The sequence below is a fragment of the Panicum virgatum genome, chromosome 1N, assembly GCF_016808335.1.
Source record: "Panicum virgatum strain AP13 chromosome 1N, P.virgatum_v5, whole genome shotgun sequence".
NCBI classification, from domain to species: Eukaryota; Viridiplantae; Streptophyta; class Magnoliopsida; order Poales; family Poaceae; genus Panicum; species Panicum virgatum.
This window is the reverse complement of record NC_053145.1, coordinates 53,555,689-53,577,915: the sequence shown is the minus strand read 5'-3', so window position 1 is coordinate 53,577,915 and position 22,227 is coordinate 53,555,689. Positions and strand designations below refer to the sequence as shown.

The following is a 22,227-nucleotide window of genomic DNA, read 5'->3' as shown; positions in this document are numbered from 1 at the left end:
TCTCTTCCAGCATATATCAACTATTTTGCTCTACATTTCCAAATGAGTGCTACGATTTTGCTCTATATTTTCAAGTGGTCGAGCATGAGTCCTTGGTCTTCCTCCATGGTCGCGGGTTTGGGGGAGGGGCCGAGCGGGACAGCCGGACGAGACCGTAGGCGCAAAGGGCCGAGCAGAGCTCGGGCACAGCGTGCGACGCCCACGCGGCCGCGTGGGGCACCGGCCGCTGCCCGCCGGCTGGGTGCAGCAACGAGCGCAGCGAGCGGGCTCGCTGGCCGCCAGCCGTAGTGCCGCCTACCCGCCGGCCGGGCGCGGCCACGAGCGCAGGCGCCGGCCAAGGGCGCAGTGCTCGGGGGCGCTGGCCGCCACCCGCTGCAGGGCCCCCCTGCCGGTAGGCTGGGCGCCGGGGGTGCTGACGAGGTCGGACTGACCGTCGTTCGAGATTTGGGCGTCAAGCCTCCGTGCGGCACTGCGGCTGTGCGGCGAACAGGGGTGAGACTGTGAGAGGCAAATCAGGAGGGAGAAGGGGAATGGACTGGAGGTGAGGGAGCTAGGTTTCAGCAACATTTTACTCGATGGGTGAAGTGGGCTGAGTATGGGTCGAACTGGGCTGAAGTGTTGGGCTGCTTTTGGCCTGCTGTGTTAGCTCGTTTCGGCTCGATGCCGAGCTAAAATCTTGGTTCGGCTTGGTAACATTTTTCAACTGCGAGTCACTAATGAGCCAAGCCGGGCGAGCTAGCGAGCCACGAGTTTTTGATCCAATTTTACCTGAAGACTACTTCTTCCGTCTAAAAATAAATACAATTCTCATTTTTTGAGAAGTTCAATAGTTTGAACTTTAGCTAAATAAAAATAATAGATTTTAAGTGTTTTTTAATTATTTATATATTATATTTTTATAATAATTTTATTGAGAGATATAAATACTAATACTATTTAATATAAATTTAATTAAATTTAACTAGTTTGACTGGCACTATGGACGAAGGAAGTACCAGTCTATCACTACTCACTGGGGCACTACCCAGCAATGATCCTAGTAACTAGTATGTTTACAATGGCTGTAGAGGCATAAAATGAAGTTATTACGTGGAGGGTTTACATGCGACGTGGTGAACGTCTTAAATTTTAGTCTAGATAATTTAAAAGCTGAACTTTTTATCTTATCCAATTTCAAACATTGGACTATAATCCGTTGCCACCCTAGCTATGATCCTTGTATATATGTACAACAACAAAAAATTGAGAGGGGCGCACATTAATTAAAAAGAGCAAAAAAAAAAATCAAATAATAGTAAACTGTTAAGTAATGAAATGGTAAAAATATGTTAGGGATATTTCAGTGCATTTAGTAAGATTCATTCTACTTGACTGTTATTTGGATAGTAACGTTGTTTATAGAGGGGTAAATGTTAAATTTCGGTTACAAAATGTTTCTTGACCCACTAACCTCGGCCAACGGCTCAGATCGCTCGGACTCCTGGATAGAAGCTGGGGCCCACATGTAGCGTCACATCCCCTCCCACAAAGAGATGGGCGGATAGTGTTCTCCCCCAATCCTCCCGCCGCGGCGCCGCTTTTCCCCCACCCCCTCCTCGGCAGGGTTCACCTAACCGGTGGCAACCGGTCCGGTTTGACCGGTTACCGATCAAATCAGTCCGGTCCGGTTCCGGTTTGGGTCGGTACCAAACCGGCCCAAATTCAAAATTCAAATTTAAATTCAAAAAATGAAAAATTTTCAAAAAATTTCTAAAAATACTTCAAGGTGCGACGAATCTAATGGTGTCAAATTTTCTCAAAAATTCGTTCGTTTAACATAGTTTTCGGGCATTTTAAGTTAAAACAAAAAAAGAAAAGGAAAAAATGAGGCGGCCCATTAAGACCCACTTGGTAAACCGGTTAAACCGGCCGGTAAACCGGTCTAACCGGCCGGTATACCGGTTACATATGCGATTTTAAATTTGGATTTAAATTCAAACCGATCAAACCGGCCGGTAAACCGGTCTAACCTGTCGGTATACCGGTACGAACCGGTTGAACTGAGTTTTTTGAATTCAAATTTGAATTTGACTGGTTTCTACCGGTAACCGGTCAAACTGATCCGGTAAACCGGAACCGGTGGGCGCCGGTTCGGTCCAACCGGTCGGTTAGGAAAACCCTGCTCCTCCGTCGGCCCGTCCCATGCTCCGCCGCTGACACGTTGGGCCTAACTCAACCATCCAATGGCCTCCGCCTCCGCCACCGCCACCGTCTCCGGCGTCGTGTTTCCCCACGCCTTCCTCTCCCACCGCTCGCCGCCGCCACAGGTCTTCGCCGTGGCCTCCTTGTTCCGCCGGGTCTCCCTGTGCGCCTCCCCTCGCTGGACCACCCACCTAGTCTCCCGCGCCGACGCCAGCGCCGAAGCTGCTGGGGAACCGGAGCCTGAGGCTGAGGCCGAGCCTGCCACTGCCTCAGCTGACGCCGAGGAAGGGGAGGCCGAGGGGGCTGTCGCGGTGGCCGAGGAAGAGGAGGCAGAGGAGCCGCCGCCGAGCAAGCCGAAGTTTAAGTTCGGCGAAATCATCGGGGTGAGCACTCCTTGAACGGACCTCTCCTAGAGTTGTGAAGCATCCGGGATTGGTGTATTTATTATGTGGAAATGTAGTCTGCAAATTACTGTAAAAGACTAGATTGGGAGGCATCAGGTCATTGAGGAGGAGTAACATCTCATTGCGTAGTGTTCAGAATTCTAGTTCTCTATGGCAAATGCTTAGAGATTCTTTGTTTTTTCTTTAAAGTAACCGCTCATTGGAATATATATTTAACTTTAGGATCTTTTAATGGTATAGATCTAATTTTTCCAATTAGTAATGGGCGAAGTGGAGAATAGGTTTTCTCACTGTTTATGCGAACTCTCAATACATTATGGCCCTGGTTGTTTTCGCTTAGCTTATAATCTAAGCGTGGCCGAGAGAAGTGAAGATTTTCTCGCTTCTCGTAGTTTAAATCTCTAAAGCGGATTACCACAGAAGCGAAAATAAGCGAGGCGTTTGATGGGATTATCGCTTATTTCCACCGATAAGCCGATTATAATCGGAAACAAACAGGGCCTATGTCCTGTCCTGAAAGGCTTGTCAATGCAGAGAAGTCAGCAAAGAATCTAATATCTTTTATGAGCTATAATTCTCTTTTGTTCTTGCACGGTTTCATTAACAGACACATGGCGGGATAGAAATTTGGTGTTTTGACTATTTCTGCAAGATCCTTGGCTGGCCATTCTTTTCTCTTTTGTACAATCCATCATCATCTCGTGAAGCTTTAACATGTTGTGTACTATTTCCTTGAATTATTTGGTGTTGCAGATTCTGAACAAGCAATTCATTGAGGAGGCTGAGAAGGTGAAGACTGTGCCAGATCTGAGGCCTGGCGACATCGTTGAGCTTAGGATGGTAAAAATTTCCACTGTTTTGGATGTGTTGCTGGGGCTAATTCCTCATTGGATGGTTGTTGGTATCTGAAGCACTTCTTGTTTCAGCAACGGCCCAACAAGAGGAGATTGTCACTCTTTAAGGGAATAATCATCGCAAAGCACAAAGCTGGTGTTCACACCACAATCCGTGTCAGAAGGATCATTGCTGGTGTAGGAGTTGAGATTACCTTCCCAGTGTAAGTTACTTTATGATCTTTTTTTCTGCGCTGTGCAGATAATTTGCTTAATGTTGCATGGTGACACTATTGCTAAATGTCAGCATCCAAAAATTTCTGTATAGGTAGAAAAAAATAATACATCTATGTCATTCTGTATTTTAATTAGCAGTGAGATTACTGAGTACCATTATAGTGAAATTTGGGATGCTTAGTATACCTTTGTATAAGATGGCTATATAATCGGTTTAGTTTGCAATACTTACTGGTTCATAGTGGAGCTTGAAAATTTCTTTTGAAATGTTTATAGAATGTTTTGCATTCTACCTCAATATACGTTATCACTCAGTTTTGTAGCAGAAGATCCAAACCAGTTAAATGCTGCAACCTAAACTTTCTTTTTATCCACTCGCTTTTCCTTTCTTTTAAGTACATTACGTGCACTATAGTTCTTTTGGAATTATAATCTTCTCAGCAAACCTGAAGAGCTATCAAATATGATCTGAAGCACTCAAAATTTTGAAATCTTCATAGTGACTCCCTAGGGGTGTCAATTAGTGATCCTTAGGTGCACCTCCAACCCTCTTTAGTTCAAAATTTTGTACTTCTCTAAAATCAGATCTCATTTTGAAAAATTAGTACAAACTTTGAACTAAAGAGGATTGGAGGTGCACCTAAGAGTCACTAATTTGCACCCCTAGTGACCCCTTGTCATAGTGAAAAACTATCCCTTACCCCATTTTACACTGATACTTCGTTTTGTTACACCTAAATTTGAGACAACTTGGCCATCTGTCAATTACCCCCGTTTCTGTGTGTAAATATCCTCAGTAATCTGTTATCTGCTACTTGCCAATATTCTCAGCAAATGTAGAAGACTTTATTGTGATAAGTCCCACTTTGTGCAGGGCTGCTCCTAGTGATGTGGTTACCCACAGTTCTGTCTTTTAGTAGTGATTAATAATTCAATCACATTAGTTCGGTTGACCACATGCTAAATGCTTGAAATATCATACTTCTTTCTTTCAGAATTTCTCACAACAATTTTTGTAACTTCACCTACATATTTCATTACAGGTATTCACCCAGGATCAAGGAGATCACAGTAATCAGGCACAAGAAAGTGAGGCGAGCAAAGTTGTACTACTTGAAACACAATCTTCCCCGCTTTTCAACCTTCAAGTAAAATCAGATATGACAACAGAACAGCTTCTCCCTCCACCATTTCGATTTCTCTTAGCACACAATTTTCACTTCCCTGTCCAAATCAGTGCATTCCACTGTATTACCTGGATATCAAATGTGTAATATCTATGGCTTTATAGCATATTTTGGTTTGCAGTGCAATGTTTCTTTTGTCCTTAGTGTACAAAATCGTACTAGGACCCTCTTATTATGAATTTAATCTCGTCCTTTTATGATGTCCTGAATTCTTGAGTATACGTATAACCATACTCTTTCTATTTTCAAATATGTGACATTTGTCGAGCTAATTTGTCGTGGCTCTACAGCCGGGTGGCGTAGTGCATCCGCCTAATCCCAGAGGGTGGTTACTCGGGGAAGTGCAAGCGATTACTCAGATCTTCTCATGAAGCAAGCACTCAAGAACACTCGAGGATTTAGAGTGGTTCGGGCCGCCGGAGCGTAATACCCTACGTCCACTGAGAGTTGTATTGCTCTCGTGTCTGTGGATGAGTCTATCCTCTGCCTCCAAGTCTTTTCCTGGACTTGAGTTCTTCTCTAACGGGCGTCTCCCTTTTATAGCGCAAGGGAGGCGCGTACACAGGTGTTGGACCCCGACAGGTGGGCCCAACGAGGATGTATAGTATACCACGAAAAAGACATTAACAGCGCTTTGTGAATCTCTTGCCGGATACGCTTCATTGCCCTGTAGACTCTCTGACCGAGGGGGGTCTTCACCTGTCCCATCGGCGAGGTGCCCATTGAGGCGGTGTAGGTTGCGGCGTAGACTGTTGGGTCTACCACGTAGGCGTTATGATACTTCGTCGCCGAGCTGTCGTGTCTAACTGGCGTTGCAGACTGACGCGCGTGGCGTGGGTGGCGCCAGCGGCTGCACCGTGCGCCTCGGTAACGCGCGATCAATAGTACAGTCTGGCAAAAGTCACCTCGGGCTCTACTGTGGCAGAGCGCACTTAACGCCTCTCGCATTGAATGCGGTAGGTGGGCGAGTCTTCCCGAGGAAGCCTCGCAGCCGCGCGCGTGCCTGCGCCTGCGAATACGTGGCGGCTCCGAACCCCCCAAGCGGGGTGTCTGTTCCCTCCCCGCTGAGGGGTCCGGATAGTATATGGGGGTCCGGGGGCCCCGGCTGTTTTGGCTGAGCGTTCCCTTCTCCGGAACACGTGGCGTCATTGGACCCTTCCCTAGTAAGGGACGGGTCCGGAGCCGCTGACCGGGTGAGAAGGGCCTCGGACTGCGAGGGCCTGGCTGCTCAGGCCGTCAGCGCGTAGTCAAGGATAACTACGAGGATCTCGCCTAGACACAACAACACCTCTAGGACACATGGCGACACCGGACCCGTCCCCGAGCGGGAAGCGGGTCCAGGACCGTTGGTCTGGTGAGATGGAGCCGGACCCCAGGGGTCCGGCTGCTCAACCCCTTAGGGCGTAGTTACGGATAACTACGCGAGTCTTGACACAGCAAGAGGGGTACCCTAGTCCAGAGTTAACAACATAATTAGTTTGTTCTAAACATCATATGTTTTAAAACGATATTTTCCTCGTATTTTAAAATTGTTAAAACGGAAGGAGAGTTAATTTGTAGTATGTATCTTGCTAGGTAAAGACTAGTTTTAAGCCGGCCGTAAATCTGCTGGTCGCTACGGCCGCCTCCATCCTACCGCAACCCACCAATTTATTTCCCATCACACCCCCCCCTCTCTCTCTCCCCCCATCCCTCTTCACCCGACCACCCGTCTCTCTCCCCCCATCCATCCTCACCTCACCTCCTCTGCTGATCCTTCCCGCCGCCCCTCCCCAACCCCGCCGCGCGCTCCCTCCTCGTCACGCCCCCTCCCCTCCCGAGAGCGCCCTCCTCGTCGGCTTGACATCGCGGTGGACCACCCCAGCATGGTGGCATCCGGCGTGCGCCTCGGCGAGCTGCGCCACGCCGCCATGACGCGAGCCGCGCGGGCTCCGGGATGGGCGCACCTGCACGACGCCCGGGTTCGCGCCACCTCGCCTTTCCTCTCATCGAGGTTTAGGTTCTCCCTCCTCTCCCATTCCCTTAGCGATTCGTCCTCATTGCTCTCAGATCCAACGATTTTTCACGGTGGGAACTGCAGATCGGAGGTGGAGCGTCGAGTTGCGCGTCCTATGGTCAGATGCCTCACGCCGCAGTTCGAATCGATGGAGGTTGGGACCGGCATCCTCGGCGTCCTCCACCTGACAGTAAGGGACGTCTCTTATTGCAGCAAATCATCTCTTCTTCATGCTATAGTTTGATGGTTGTTGGTGCTGGTTGGGGTGGGTCTAAATCGGACGGATCCCTTGCGATGGGATGCCTTCGGGGGATGAGATTTAGGGGATTCAATGTGGGATCCTCACCGAATCAGATATTATTACACGCTATCCTACTTGTTTTTAGGATTTTTGCACCCCATTGGTCTCTTATTCAACCCCCAATAGCTGTTACACATGAATGCTTTTGCATTCATTCTATCCTACAGCTCGCAATTGTTAGGAAGTACCAGAGTAGTGAGGTGGATTAGTTTTTTCCTTGTATACATATGCTTTTGCATGATTATAAGAAGCTTAATTTTAGCATAGTCATTAGCTGAATGCATGAAGGAGCTCAAAATGACAAGTGACCAACATCAGGCGTGGCAGAACATTTTCTTTAGATAGTTAACTAATGCTGACAGTAGGACAACATGTACATACATCCAACTTAGTATCACATTTCATTCAGTAGTGATGATCTATACCTTACTCCCATTGTCTCTTTATTTGTAGGCAACTTATACAAAATCAATAAGCAAATTATTCAGTTCAGTTTAGCATTTTTATGTTTTAACTTTAGCAAAAATGGTATTCATATCACAAAAATAAATGCCCACTGTGTGTTATCCAGGGATGCTTCAAAGTAGGCAACTCAGTGCATTTATCTAGGAAATAATATGTTAAGAACATGGCAACTCAGTGCATTTATCTGGGCATTTTTTCCTTTATTTTTAGATATGCAATTCAATACAGCAGAAGAATCCCTACTAGAGGAAAAACGCACATGGTGAGTCAAATTGACCCCCCTTCCCCGCTCTCCTATTTTTTTCAGCATGTGCTACATGATTTTTGAAGCTAGAAATTTTTCTTCGGCTACATTTTGATTGTGGTTAGTTGGGGGATGAGGGAGGTAGGGTACATTAGGCTGATGACTAAACAGAGAATGAGTTCTAATGAAATTAAATCAAACTGATGAAGATTTTTTGCTATCTACATCTAACATATTGAATTTGTTGCTACTCACTTGTACATTTTAGTACTTCCGATAAACAAATTACTGCATAAAAAAGAACACTAATGAGGCTGATTTTGTTAACCATTTTCGCACATTGTTAGATAATATGTGGTTCACTTTGTACTTTGTGTTGTGGTTGATTTTACTGTATTGTAAAAAATGCAAGGCCAAGTTACACAATGGCTCTACATGTGCGATTTATTTAACTTTTTATTGCCTACTCAGATATCCATGTTCAGGGACATAGGCGCTCGACGCAAAGATCAAGAGCGAGGCCAAGAAAAGAAGAGGAGCTTGCGATTGTCCTCATGCCCAAGGACGAAGGCGTGGTTGTGCCAAAGCCAACAAATGCTCCCCCTCGGTTCTGTTGAAGCCTAAGCAAGCGGTGAAATCCGCGTCCCAGACTGTATGTTGGATGATGCTTGTCCTTTAAGCTCAAATGTGGCAACATGTTTTTCAACAGACAATAATATAATTTTCACTAGGCAATAATATAGTTTTCACTAGGCAATAACATGGTTTTCATTAGGCAATAACGCTATTGTCTGTTAGTTAATGATGTCACTTCTAGCTAGGCAAAAGTCTTGTTCCCATTTTGGGCAAAATGCTATTCTTGAGTAAGGAAAGTTCTATTCTCAGTTTGTCAAAATATCATTCTTAGACAAATAACTGTTAAAATTGTTGTTAGTACTAGCAAAATTTTGGTGCATTTGCTTAGCCAATTTCCCATTTTGGTGCATTCTTAGGCAAATAACTGTTAAAATCGCTATTAGATATGGTGCTTTTAGTGATCTCTGCTGCTAGAGGATAAAGTTGACTATCTGCTTTTTTGATGCATTTCTCCATCAGTTAGATGCATTTCTCCATCAGTTCTGGACCATCACTACTACTACCAACCTTGCTTTGTGTGCCTGTGCCCAGAGCACACTAATGGAGGAATTCACATGTTTCCCGGTCAGATTTAACTATTCAGACTGTGATTATAGTTAGAGTTAGGATGACATTGCTAATTGCTCCGAAAAGGAGTTCCAAAGTGTGGACTGATAATTTAGTCTGTGAGCTAAATTGGGTGGACATTTATCCATTCAGAGGTAAAATTAGACAAATGATGAAATGAATTATTTAGGAAAGTCTCACGTGATTTAACTATTATCTAAGTGACTTTAACTATCTAATCTTTTAACTGTATCAAGGCTGGGCCCTTTTCTTTTTTCCCCTTCCTCCAACCCAGCTGCCCCCTCTTTCTCTTTTCTCATTAAAATGCTTAACTGATATCACTAAAATGTATACAACATTTACCTAAAATGCTTGTTATTTTGTTCTTGGATGAGAGGATTTGGGGGATATTTTGCACCCACCAAGGGGAAAAGTCATAGGCATCGAAGTCTTTTTTTTTCTCGAATGCGCAGGAGCATCGATCGAAGACTTCATCCTGACGAGCGGCAAGGAGCACGATGAATATTTTCACCAGGTGTGTAAGGATTTCTCCCCCATTTTTTCCAGTTCATTCCCCTAAAAAATCAGTTCTAAGTTTCAATTCTGCCAACACTATCTATAGATCGATGTTGATATTGGGGTTATAAACTGTCACCCTATGATTTTTGCGGAGGCGTGCGTCATCGAGTGTGTATCCCCATTGTTCCTCTTTCCACGAATTTGGTTTTTTTACTATTCTGCTTTAGATCATCTCCCACGAAATTTGAAGCAAATCCATTAAATCAAATAAATATGATATGACAAAGTACTGAATCAGTTTTTACATGACACATATTCCATAACTTGTAGAACCATAGGACTAGATCGAATAGCTTAGCAATTAGTACCATAGTTTGTTGAACTAGATCTTTATACATAATCCACTGAATCCTCCTTTTCAATACATTATGTTTCTCACCAGGCAATTCTACTATTTTGAACTAGACAATTTTACTATTTCAATTAAGTGATTCAACTATTTTTTGCTGCTAAGGTTGATATTGCAGAAGTTCTAGGCATGGTGGCAAGATGTTGCTTTTTCAAACAATCAGGTGAGGGGTGAAGTTGTGTATTGTGCTGTTTTTCAGTCAATTTCATGTGGCGATTTTGCTGAGCCCCCCTTCACAAATTCATTACAAACCCGTGGCTTGATTGCTTTTCTAATGTTTTAATCCAGTGTGGAGTGAAAATCAAAGCGCCCTTGGGAGGTGATGCCCAAAAAGGTGTGTCTAGTAGAGAGATTTGGATATGCCCCCAAAATCTTGAGGTCTTCCTGGAGGCTGCCACTCAAGTTACCATGGTGGTCGGCTCCCATGGTGAGATGTCTAATGCACCTCTGCAACTGTTGACACCAATCATATCTTTTCTATTGTCTAAGCATTTTTTATTCCATCCTTATGTTCTTGGTAATCTATGATTCAGCCATGAAATCTTTTTCTAAATAATCAAGTAATTTATCAATTTTAGTTAGCATTTTTGCATTTTCATTCTAGCATTTTTCAATGTTCCTACTCATCATATTTCATGTAGTCAACTTATGCTAAATGAATATGCAAATTATTCATTTTAGTTTAGCATTTTTTGTGTTCTGGTTTAGCAATTTCATGGGTATATCTCTACAAGTGAAATTAATGAACATCTCTGTCATGGTGTGCAAACCCACAGCCGGGTGGCGTAATGCACCCGCCTAAGTCCAGAGGGTGAGTGGAAGAACACGATGAACATAGCTGGTTTAGAGTGGTTCGGGCCGCCGGAGCGTAATACTCTACATCCACTGTGTGTTGTATTGCTTGTGTTCTCCCTAGTCTCGAGAGAGTCTTGGCGTGTCTAGTGCTGAGTCCAGAATGAGTCCTAGTGTGCAGCGAGCGCCTCCCTTTTATATCTCAAGGGAGGCGCGTATATGGCCGTTGGGTCCATGATAGGTGGGCCCAATCGATGTAGTATAAAATAACATACTGTACAGACATTATGGCATTACAGGCGACGGAGATCTCATTCCTGGATTTCCTTGCTCTGCCCGTGGGAATCCTCCGTCCAGCATATCCATGTCCTGTCTTGTCGAAACGACGCCAGGGTGTAGCTTGCGGCGTTGCCTGCCGCGTAGCTGAACGGGCCGTGTAGCTTGCGGCGTAGGCGGTATGATGAAAAGGTGACGTGCCATCGTATCCATTTAATGCGGCAGACGGGCTCTGCGCGGATGCGGCGCATGCGGCTGCACTATGTACCTCGGTAATATGCGGTCTTCAGTGAGGTCTGACAAAGGCTACCCCGCGTGCCGCGGCGGCAGAGCACGCCTCAACCACCCGCATTGAATGCGGTGGGTGGGCGAGTCTTCCAGCGGAAGACTCGCGCCCGCGCCTGCGGGACACATGGCGCCCCCGGACCCCGCCCCGGCGGTATACTGGTTCTACGCGCGTGGAAGGTCCGGACGGACTCGGGGAGGTCCCGGACCCCTATGGGGGGTCCGAGCCCTCGGCTGTTGGCTCGGAGCTTCCCCTCCTTAGGGACACGTGGCGTCACCGGACCCGTCCAGAGCGGGGTGCGGGTCCGGGGCCGTTGGCCTGGTGAGGTAAGAGTCTGACCCGTGGGGCCCGGCTACTCCGCCTCTTATGGCGTAGTTACGGATGGCTACGCGAGTCCTGCTTTGCTGCAATAGGAGTGGGTATCCCTGCTTCAGGGTACCGACAATCTCACCTTTCTTGGACTGTCATTTTACTTATTAATATCATTAACTTGCTATATCCCTGTCCATCATGTATTAGTATCCGTATGTACAGATATTATTTTGTTTTTCATCATAAATAGATGCATGCCACGTGATGCTCAGATCTCATGAGTAAGGGTTTGTTGGCTATGTTGTCACCATTTCAATAATCGACATAGCTTTTTCTTACCTTATTGTGTCGACATAGTACTTTTTCCTTAGTAAGCAATAATATGATTCAAGATTAAGCAAAACAATACATCTCAGTAGGTACATCTCAGTAGGCAACACTATGTTTATGTACTATTGAATAATATGCTTCTTGATAGACAAAACAATGCACTTCATTAGGCAATCTTTTATCGAGCATTTCATAGTTCCATTTCTGATTGGTTGCGTTAAGTACTATGTCCACATACATCTACTAGCATTTGTACTAAATATTATCCCCTACCACTATGTGCAACCAGCACTCAGCAACCGCAATACAATTAAGGTCTGCCATGCAGTGTACATTGATTATTGGTTTGGTTTGGTTTGAAACTCTTTGATCGTGCCAGCATTATCATTACCATGAGGTCTAGTGTTCTTGACAGTTTTTTTTTATTTCTTTCTAGGTTTGTTACTCTTCTTTTCGGTTGCTCCTAACTCTTGTCTGAAGTGGAGCAAGATGGAGCTTCACGGGTGAACAAGGACCCGAAATAAGTACTGATGTGTTTTGTTGATGCACCACCTTCAAATCGATGACTAATTTTGGTCCAAAATTGTTGTGATATTCGCCTGGCAATAATCTAAATCTAGAATGTTTCAGTTTTGCTACAAAGACGGTATGGTCTAGGCATTTCATGCCCCTTGTAATGTTGCATCAACACTACACTATACGCTCCTAGGAGAAATCTAACAGTTTTGAGGCTTGGCATATCAGATACTATATATGCAGCTTTGTTAATTCATTTAGTGTTCAATATGTGTGCTGCCACCTTCGTCCAGCAAACGTTGTCCGGCAAGCGGTGTTTTGGAGCTGGCAATTTTACCTTTTTCAATGAAGCAAAGAAGCAGTGGTATTTTAGATCAGGAGCGATGACATATTGTTCTTGTAGAAAAAAATGACATATTGTTCTAGTAGAAAAAAATATGTATGCCGTCCAGGGAGCAGGCGCTCTGCCCAGTCAGCCCAGTGCATGTCTACGCGTGGGGAAAAGTAGCAGCAATTGGTTTTTGCCGAAAAAGTTAACTTGATTTGGCGGTGTATCACATGCTTTCCAAAAACAGGACAGCCATACTGTTAGACTAATTTACGGCCTGCCGTAAGTTAGCCAAGTCCATCTTGCTATCCTAAAAGGGGTGTCTGTTAGTGTTAGGTCTGCATTTTTATGGATTATAAGTAATTGCCATAATGAGTCCTAATAAATTGGGTGTGGAGTTCTTTGTTGGGCCGGACTGGTCTCGTCCAACCTTCAATCACATTCACGACGTTACTCCAATCCGTTCGCATGCCAGGCGATGCGTTTCTTCTCCACAGCTCAGCACCTTCTCCCGTTCACCGCCACCGTGCTTCATCTCCAATCACCACAACCTCCATGCATGAGATCGACGACGCCAATGCAGAACAATACAGATGCAATTGATCGAAGATACACGAGCATAGGTTCAAGCCTCAAGGAAGCAACAAACCGCTAGAAGGATGGAAAACATCAAAGCCGTTCTGCGTGCAACGCACTTGGCACGGAAGAACGGTCGTGCGGCCTGCAACATGCAAAAATATTTTGCGTAATAGTATATCTAGTTGCAAGTTAGTATGTTGTCTATTTTTCCTATTCAGAAAAAAAATTATATGAATATGCTAAATATCCATCTAGATTTACTTAAATGGATGGTTCATAGTCACTTCGAAGTACCGTGTAAAGCTCTTATAAAAGTAAAGCTCTTACAAAGAACTTTCTATCCATATCAAATAGCACCAGTTTTTGGCCGTGTTTGGTTACTGTAGAAGCAAAGAGAATCTTCTATGCATGATGTACGAAACGAAGTCTGTTTGCAAAACTTTTTCACAGATAGATGCAACTTTGCGCGTCAAATCTAATGAGCCTAATTAATCCATAATTAGATACAGTAATACTACAGTACCAAGGTCAAATCTTTCTCTAATCGCACGGTCAAAGCCCTCGTAAGGTACAACTTTGCTACAGTACCCAAGGTTTTGGAAATGGTTTTATAATTAGACTTTATTTAATACTACTAATTAGTGGTTAAAAGTGCAAAAAGATTCACCAAATTTTTTCATCATCACAACCAAACACGGCCATTATTAGCTTGGGCATGAAAACCTGCACGTAGCACAGTGGTAGGCCTGCAGGCTGCAGTTGTGCAGTGTGCAGGTCGGGAGTTTGATTCCCCGTTCTCACAAAAAAGGCTACTCGTTGTGCTATTTCAGTGAAATACGTGAATGCGTGGCCTGTGGAAGAAAATCTTCTATCTTTTGGGGTAATGCCTCGGGGTGGCTAACCTCAGAGGTCGACTTTTTTTAAAAAATTTTTAGCTCTAGCATGGTTGGTGTGGAAATTGCATGCGGTGTTTTTGTAACCAAGAATCAATCGTTTTTTTCCCAGCGTATCTTGAATTTGAGTCTACTACTACTTGACAGCACCAAAATTTTAGTTTAAGTTTAGCTCAATTTTCTTTAAAGCAACAATTGGGACCCACACGTCATAATTGCCAAAATGATTGAGAACCCCATCTTGTATCCATTAAAAATTGTATGAGTTCCTACCACAAGGAGAGTACAGGTCACGCATGCCCCAACAATTTGTCGAGGAGAATACAGAGAAAAATTGTTACTGTTTGTTTAATACTTCAATCAGATAAGGATATTCTTCAGATTTTTTTTTGTACTTCAGGTTTTGTACAGTATGGGGATTTTAAAGAATAAAATCAAATATTTGTGGCACTGCAACTACCAGTACAAACAATACTATCTCATTATTTTCTTAGAAGTTACAAGTTCTAGTGATGATTTGTTAATTTCACTAAATAGTTCACAATTATATTTGTTCATATATTATCTTCCTCAGAGTATTGCAAATATGTTTAAGACAGTAAACAATCTGCTATTAAAATTGAAAGTGATTAATAATAACTGCCAAAAGCCATGACTTTCTAGTCCTGGAACCCACACTCCGAATAAAGTAATGTAAATCACCAACCACCAATAAAGAAACAAAAAAAGAGAACTACGATGCGGTTACAGTGCCTCGGGCCCAACAACTAAAGTGAGTGTTGCCCCGTCAATGTCGCCGGAGCTAAGAAAAGCAAAGAAAACCATTGGCTTCTCTCTTCCCTCCACCCCTGGCTTCCTCCCCTCCCCATTTCTGCTCCAATTCGCTGCCTTTTCTTAGTTTACTTTGCATGCACTCAATTCTTGGAGAGAAAGGTTGGGTTTCCGCTTCTTTTCTGTGTGTTCGATCAGGTGGTTTCGATGGGTGGCAGCGGAACGCTGATCTCGGTTTATCCCGAGGAGCTCACCTTCTTGTGTAAGTTCTTCGAAGTTCTTGGTGTTTTCGTTATTCACATTGCGATTGGTTAAACTTCTGCGGTTTTCCTCCGCGTTAAATTCTTGTGCGCAGTTGAGCTGGACAAGGCCTGCTATTGCAATCTCAAGGTGGTGAACAACAGCGAGCACCATGTCGCATTCAAGGTCCATGCTTTCCTGTTTCATGGTGTCCACCTCAGAATTTCCGCGTTTCGTCTGGCTGAAATTGAACCAGGCTTGTCCAATTTTTTCTTCAGGTCAAGACGACATCGCCGAGGAAGTATTTCGTCCGGCCGAACGCGAGCATCGTCCAGCCATGGGATTCTTGCACGATAACGAGTAAACACTTAGCTTTCCTATTCTCCGCGGCTCTGTTTTGGGCTCCCCGTTTGGTTTTTGATGTGCAATTGTTGTGTCTGTATTTGCCTTCCTATTTGAGGATATAGTTACGCTCCAGGCACAGAAGGAGTACCCACCAGACATGCACTGCAAGGATAAGTTCTTGATTCAGAGCACGAAGGTGCCTGCCAGTACCGACATGGACGAGATCCCCCCTGATACTGTAAGAAGAAATTGCAAAATGACTAATTTGTAAGGTTTAGCATTGCATTATCACAGCAGCAAAATAGTTTTCAGCCATATGCCATCTTGTTGTATGTGTGCAGTTCAACAAGGAAGCTGATAAGGTTATCGAGGAAATGAAGCTTAAGGTTGTTTACACATTACCTAGTGGAGGCTCAGACGACTCTAGTGTTTCATCTTTGGGAAGCAGGAGCTTCAAAGCAGCGTCTGATGATTTGACAGTAAGATTATGAAAGTTCCATAGTAATATGTATAATAATTATGATTCACTTATAAACATTCAGTAAAAACTCTTACTGTGGTTGATATGTTTTTACGCCATACTTTTCAGCTGCTGAAGAACGCAAGCATCGAAGAGGTAATACACTTTATCCTAAAAATACTTCTCATTCTTACTTTGAAACTTGACCAAAAATACATGTTGGTTAAGATTTTCCTCTGATAAATTCAGACAAGGGAAGGTTCTGCAAACGTAAATATATCATGCTTGAAGCCTTTTATCATGACTATGTGATGTTGTGTATCACAGGAATTGTATGTCGTTACACATTAACTGTTCAGTCAGAGAGTTGCTAGATACTACTCTAAGTCACCCCACACAGATTTCCTTTTGCCTTAACATTTTAAACGCAATTCTCTTGCACAGCATATTGGGTAATGCTATACAAGTCAGGGAATTAGGAAGTTGTTGAAGCAACATGATACAGTTTAAAGATCATAAAGTTGACCATGGGGAAAGGTACCTATAATTGAGTGGTCATAATTGAGAGAGCTAGGTAGGATGCCCAGAAGCCCATTGGCGTGTTCCTTTAGCCACACTTGTTTTTTTAATAATCTCTGCCACACTTGTTAACCACTTGTTTTTTTAATAATCTCTGCCACACTTGTTAACTATGCATGGACCAGAATTACAATTTCCCATTTCAACTAGAGTAGCACTTTTTATCCTGCTCAACACATTCCAAGTTTCAACTGAAAAAGAAGTAAAAACTGGGATCATACAAAGCGAGTGTTATATGAATATTCTTACTGTAACACGACTCATGTACTTTATGAATGACAAAACATCCTTTTGGGTACCTTTGTCACCGTTTCTTGGCTTCTTTTACCTTATTCAGATCCAGACAATTCAGCGCCTGAAGGATGAAAGAGATAACATGCTTCAGCAAAATCAGCAAATGCAACGTGAATTGGTACAGTTTATCAAACTTCTTAAGCCTCATTCTGGACCCATATTTTACTTGATCATATTTGCATTTCGACTTTGTCTCCCTTCTTTAATTTCTTGAGCAATTTGAACTTTGGCTTTTGCATTAATGAAACTTCAATATACAGTAAAAATAATTTGCTGTGTTGAAGGAGGCCACCTGCTTTGAGCAAAATGTAAAAGAACTGTTTAGTTTTTTTTTTTAATCTTTGAACTTACCAGAAGAACAATGTTGTTTCAGGATGTGCTCCGGAGGCGTCGGAGCCGCAAAGGCGACACGGGTTTCTCCTTGACGTTCGCCGCGTTCGCTGGCCTAATAGGTGTCCTAGTCGGACTCCTGTTGAGCCTCATCTTCTCTTCGCCGCCGGCCACTGCTTGAGACGCAGAGGTTGCAGCCCAATGTTCAGATCGACGCTACGATGAACTCTGCAAAAGAGATCCGCCTTTCTATTTTAGTCTCCGCCGCTATTCTTTTCTTCTTCGCGTTGTATGTTGTAGTTTTATGTGAAACGATAACGGGCTGCATGCGGTGTTATCACTTATCACCCGTGCTTGCTTCGTCGTCTCCATTTGTATTTTCCCCATATTTTTTTGTAATTCTTTTTGTATTTAGTTCGGTATACGTATACGTGGTAGTTGTACGCATTCAACGACTGGAAATGTAAAGAGGAGGTCGTCGTAGGGGCATCCAGAAAGAGTATTGATGCCGATAGTTTTGAATTGCACCTCACAAATTCTGACGTGGCAACGAGTATGCGCGGATTGTTCATCTGAAAGAGGATTGGTTGTAAAATTCTGATGAAGTTCTCCATGTATATTGACCTAAAATTAAAGGGAAGACCGGTTTTCACATGGTCGTAATAAGCATGTCTCGGCTACAAAATAATGTAATACGCTAGTTCTGTTGGGCCAGCGCAGTTCTGTCAAGAGCCCATCCCTTAGTAACACGAGCCCAGGAAGACGTGGTACTAGTAGTCCACCGCTTGTTTTCTTCTCTTCCGCGTCAAATTCCCAGCCCAATACGCGGCCGTGGGCGGTGCTCGCCCCCCCGGCGCGCACGAACGCCTCGGTCAATCTATATATTCTATATAGACGGAACTCACTAACCGTCGTTTACTTTTATTTCTCTGCGACTACGTTAAGACACATCACTTCTATTTTCATTACCGTCAGATTATAAGTGTCCTCTAAAATCTATCCGTCCATGTATCATCCCCTCATTCTCCACTAGCATTAACCATAATGATCATAATCCCCCACTAGCATCACCCACAATGATCATAACTCAAATACCACTACTGATGGCTTTTCAACTCATCGTCTGACTTTTCTGCTCCCTTCCTGCAATTATAAAAGATGCATATCCTCTCATAGATTTATTAAAAAATTCTCTCAAATTCCGCAGCAACGCGTGAGGAATTACTTAGTTTTTTTCATTTTTGTGAACCTGACGCCGCCGTGCGGGCAGCGGTCACCCGACCTCAAGCCGTCGTGCTCTGATCGCTGAACCATGACCGTCTCGGCCGCCGGCCGAAGCTTGTCCGCACCGGTGGTTAAACGGCGCGGCTGGGGGGCCCTGACCCCTGGCGACGGTGGATTCCTGGAAGGCTGGAACGACGGCAGCCTAGGCCTAGCTTCCATGGCCGGCCGCGCACCGTGTGCGCTTTTCCCATCCTGAATCGATCGTCAGCATGTGCCTCTGTGGACCGCAGGTGAGAAGGATGGTGGTTTCTTCCTCTTCCAGCCACGTGAGGTGATGAGGAGCCGCGGCGTTTGTTTAGCGAAAGGAACCAGGACCACAGAGCTGATCGATTTCGGCGGCCTGCCGGCCGGCCGGGCAGTACCATGCCATGCTCCGACGGGCGGCGCGGCCACGCTGAGCTGTTCGATCCACATGCGCAGGCCGCCTGCCTTGCTCTGCACGCACGCCCGAGCCCTATTGCCCGTACACAGCACACACGTGCCTAGAGGTCGCCGCACGGGAGGTCCCGGAACGGAGGCGCGGCGCACGTACGGCTGCACACACACACGGTTGGTTCAAATCATCGATCCCGACTCTCAACTGATCCGGCATCTCCAGCGCATCATCTCAGGAGTCAGGACGCCTGGGAAGAAGCACTGCGTGCTTGTTAGATATCTAGACAATTTTCGGTATATTTTAATTTCAAATATTAATATCAATTTCATGATATAGATAAGTGATAATGTGTGTACAAGATATGTGCATGTGTTCATGTTATTCTCACTAATAAGCATGAACAAAGAATTAAATCAGAGTAGGTTTAGTAAGTACCCCAAGACGGGACCAGTGCCGGAGGCACCGGTTGCGTCGTTACCAGCTGGAATAGACATGCTATTCGACTGGCCTTGCTCGAAGTAGCCGAACTATGTCGATGCAGGAAGATGTTCGCAGTGCAGTCCCACGAACGGTTACGCCGGGAAGTAGTCGAAGTAGTCGTCCCACGAACGGTCACGCCGGGAAGTAGACGAAGTAGTTGTTCAGGGAGCGAGCAGTCGCGTCAAGACGCCCCCCAAAAACCTAATTGCCCGCGTCCCGTGCAGGACCTTCAGCGAGCAGAGGTTCCGGAGGCCCTGCTCTCGCTAGACCTGTGCGCGCAGTGCTAGCGGTGGGGAAGGCAGAAAGCAGCTGAGGGAGAAGGGAGAGGTCTCCTGAAGAGGAGTACCTGGATGAGTGCTTGAAAATGAGTGAGGATGAGAGGAGAGAGTGCTGGTTTATATAGGCACGAGATGCCTCAGGTTCAACGAACCTGGACGTCATGAATGGCTTTGATGAGCGGCAGTTAATGTGCCTCAGGTTCAACGAACCTGGACGTCGTAAAGAGCCTTCAATGTCCGGTCATTAGTGACGACATTAACCCTCTGTTTTAATACTCTTTACTGCAAAACATCCTTCTCATTTCAGCACATCACGTCACGTCCGGCCCTGCCCGGCGAGGCGAGCGCGCGCGCGCGTGTGGTTCACCGTCCTCCTCTTACCGGCTTCACAAGTGGTGTACACGAAGTCCACCTTTTAAGTCGGTTGAGATCCTCCTCAATTCCCGGTACGGAATTAAGCATTGATTCCCTAGCATTAATAGTGGGCTTTAAATTCTTTTAATGCTTTAGAATGAATGGGCCAAGCCCATTACTCCAAAAGTGCTAGCCTTTGTTTAGTTACAAAATTCAAAATTCCAATTTTTTTTTCGGCACCTGCATCGAGACTTAAATCTAGACGAAATAAAAAAACACATTGCACAGTTTGCCTGTAAATCGCGAGACGAATCTAATGAACCTAATTAGACCATAATTATGTGCTAAATTGCTACATTAATGCTACAGTAAACAATTTCTAATGATGAATTAATTAGGCTCATTAGATTCGTCTCGCGATTTACAGACGAATTCTGTAATTAATTTTATAATTAGTCTATGTTTAATACTTCAAATATAGAAAGATTCTCTTTTAAAAATTTTACACCCTGCAACTAAACAAAACCCTAGCTTGGCTGTAACTGCCAAACCGTTTTTCTTCAAAAAAAAAAAAAACTGCCAAACCGTGACACCGGCCACCACGCACACGCTACCCCGGCAGAAACTGTGGAAACGAAGCCTAGCCAGCCCACCAACATGTGTGTGCTGCCGCTCTGAATCCGTGATAAGATAACCAAGAATGCCTCGGAGAAAAGTGGCCGTACGCACCACCGGTGCCGTGGTGCGTGTATTCCCCCCCCCCCCTCATTTGACCCTTTTGTACAATTATTTTCAATAGTGGACTGCTCAAAAAATTATTTCTAAATCTGATCCACGCTAGATATGTCAGTTAAGTTGACGCTGAACATTACTTCATTCACGCCAAAGCAAATGGCGTGGTTCTTTGGTCGTTGAATGTCTACCTGACATGTTAACCGGCTGGAGTTCCGACGTGACACACTACTACCACGTCAATTGCCCTGGCACGGGTCTCCTCCCTGGTAACGGATCTTCCTCCCGTTTGGCTGTGGGCTCGGATTGCATAATGTCCGCGCCGGAGCCATTGGCGCCCTAAATTCTGACTCCGTTTTGCCTGGTCTGCGCAGTCCCCATCCCCTCCCCAAAAAAGAGGCGGCGGCGGCCCAAACGCCGTGGTGGAAGGCAGGGGCCGCGCGGTGTCCTTGCCGGGCAGAGCAAGCCCGAGCGCGTGCTCAAGCTGCTGGAGCGGGGCCCGTTCCTGGAGGAGGAGCGCGAGCGGGCGCGCGAGATCAAGGGCTTCGGCAGCTTCAACCTCAGCAGCGCCTCGCGCGCCGTCGCGCAGCCGCCAGGTGACGACGGCGGCCGCGGGTACGGCCGGAGCAACTCGCAGTACGAGGAACGGTGGCAGCGCGACGACGGCGGGCGCGGCTACGGCCGGAGCAACTCGCGGTTCGAGGAGCGGTACGGCGAGAGGACGGCGATGAGGGTGACAAGGAAAACCTGGTGACAAGGCCGGAGCTGCCGCGGTTGGCACGGGAAGTGGAGGCGGAGGAGCCGCACCACCACCACCCGTTCCACAGGTTCGGGCAGCAACCGCCAGAGGCGTTGCTGCTCCTGAGCCAGTGAAACGAACCGTGCGCAAGAACTAGCCTTTCTCACTTCTGTCAGTAGTTTGCTGGCACTGCTGAAACGAACCGTAATGCTTGGGCACTCTCAAGTCTGTCTGAACTACTCCTAGATGTTTATGCTCTCATGGTTCCTGTTCGGCATGGCGTGCTTCGCCATGAATCGCTCTCCAGCCTTGTAAATTTCTACCCTTCCAGTCAGCTCTGATGCTGTGATGTACTACTAGAGAACATACGAACAAGTCTCAAGCTTGTGGCAAAGCTCTAATTTGTGTGAGATTACGAAGATCTAATTGGTCAGCAATATTGACCACGTCTATGATTCCAGGAACGAGATAATGAAATCCTCCTGCCCAAGTGCGGTTGGGCTAAACTGAAGTCTGAACCATATGCTGGCTTGAGTCCAATCAGGCAGATAGCCTGCCCATCAGTTCGCGCTGAAGGAAAAGCAAGGGAAAAGTATCACTGATCCAGCTCCTAGTGACCAATCTATCTATTTTCACGAAAGCAAAGTGAAACTATACAGGTACACTCCTTGTTTAGTTCTCTTCAAAATTTCAAA

General features: G+C 45.3%; 3 protein-coding genes across 4 annotated transcripts; all 3 read left to right on the top strand.

Annotated features, from left to right (window-relative positions):
* Nucleotides 1-1,526: 1,526 nt before the first annotated feature.
* LOC120656660 (50S ribosomal protein L19-2, chloroplastic-like) lies at nucleotides 1,527-12,704 on the top strand. Of its 2 annotated transcripts, XR_005667965.1 has the most exons (9): nucleotides 2,182-2,564; nucleotides 3,339-3,425; nucleotides 3,512-3,642; nucleotides 4,699-7,866; nucleotides 8,320-8,500; nucleotides 9,504-9,565; nucleotides 10,064-10,121; nucleotides 10,247-10,385; nucleotides 12,391-12,704. XR_005667965.1 is itself a non-coding variant. In XM_039934827.1 (5 exons), the coding sequence occupies exons 2-5, from the start codon at nucleotides 2,223-2,225 to the stop codon at nucleotides 4,805-4,807; spliced, it is 669 nt and encodes a 222-aa protein (XP_039790761.1). In that variant the 5' UTR covers nucleotides 1,527-1,594; nucleotides 2,161-2,222; the 3' UTR covers nucleotides 4,808-5,047. The 2 variants fall into 2 exon arrangements, 1 of the variants encoding a protein (XP_039790761.1); XM_039934827.1 differs by lacking the exons at nucleotides 8,320-8,500; nucleotides 9,504-9,565; nucleotides 10,064-10,121; nucleotides 10,247-10,385; nucleotides 12,391-12,704 and adding an exon at nucleotides 1,527-1,594 and having other exon boundaries at nucleotides 2,161-2,564; nucleotides 4,699-5,047.
* Nucleotides 12,705-15,051: 2,347 nt separating this feature from the next.
* LOC120656659 (vesicle-associated protein 2-1-like) lies at nucleotides 15,052-17,867 on the top strand. Its single transcript, XM_039934826.1, has 8 exons — nucleotides 15,052-15,303; nucleotides 15,397-15,467; nucleotides 15,560-15,641; nucleotides 15,749-15,864; nucleotides 15,968-16,105; nucleotides 16,216-16,242; nucleotides 17,003-17,077; nucleotides 17,333-17,867. The coding sequence occupies exons 1-8, from the start codon at nucleotides 15,249-15,251 to the stop codon at nucleotides 17,468-17,470; spliced, it is 702 nt and encodes a 233-aa protein (XP_039790760.1). The 5' UTR covers nucleotides 15,052-15,248; the 3' UTR covers nucleotides 17,471-17,867.
* Nucleotides 17,868-21,142: 3,275 nt separating this feature from the next.
* On the top strand, nucleotides 21,143-21,969 carry LOC120653669 (the record flags this gene model as incomplete). The annotated part of the gene is made up of 1 exon (XM_039931360.1): nucleotides 21,143-21,969. A coding segment is annotated over one exon (405 nt), but the record flags the coding sequence as incomplete, so codon positions are not given.
* Nucleotides 21,970-22,227: the final 258 nt, after the last annotated feature.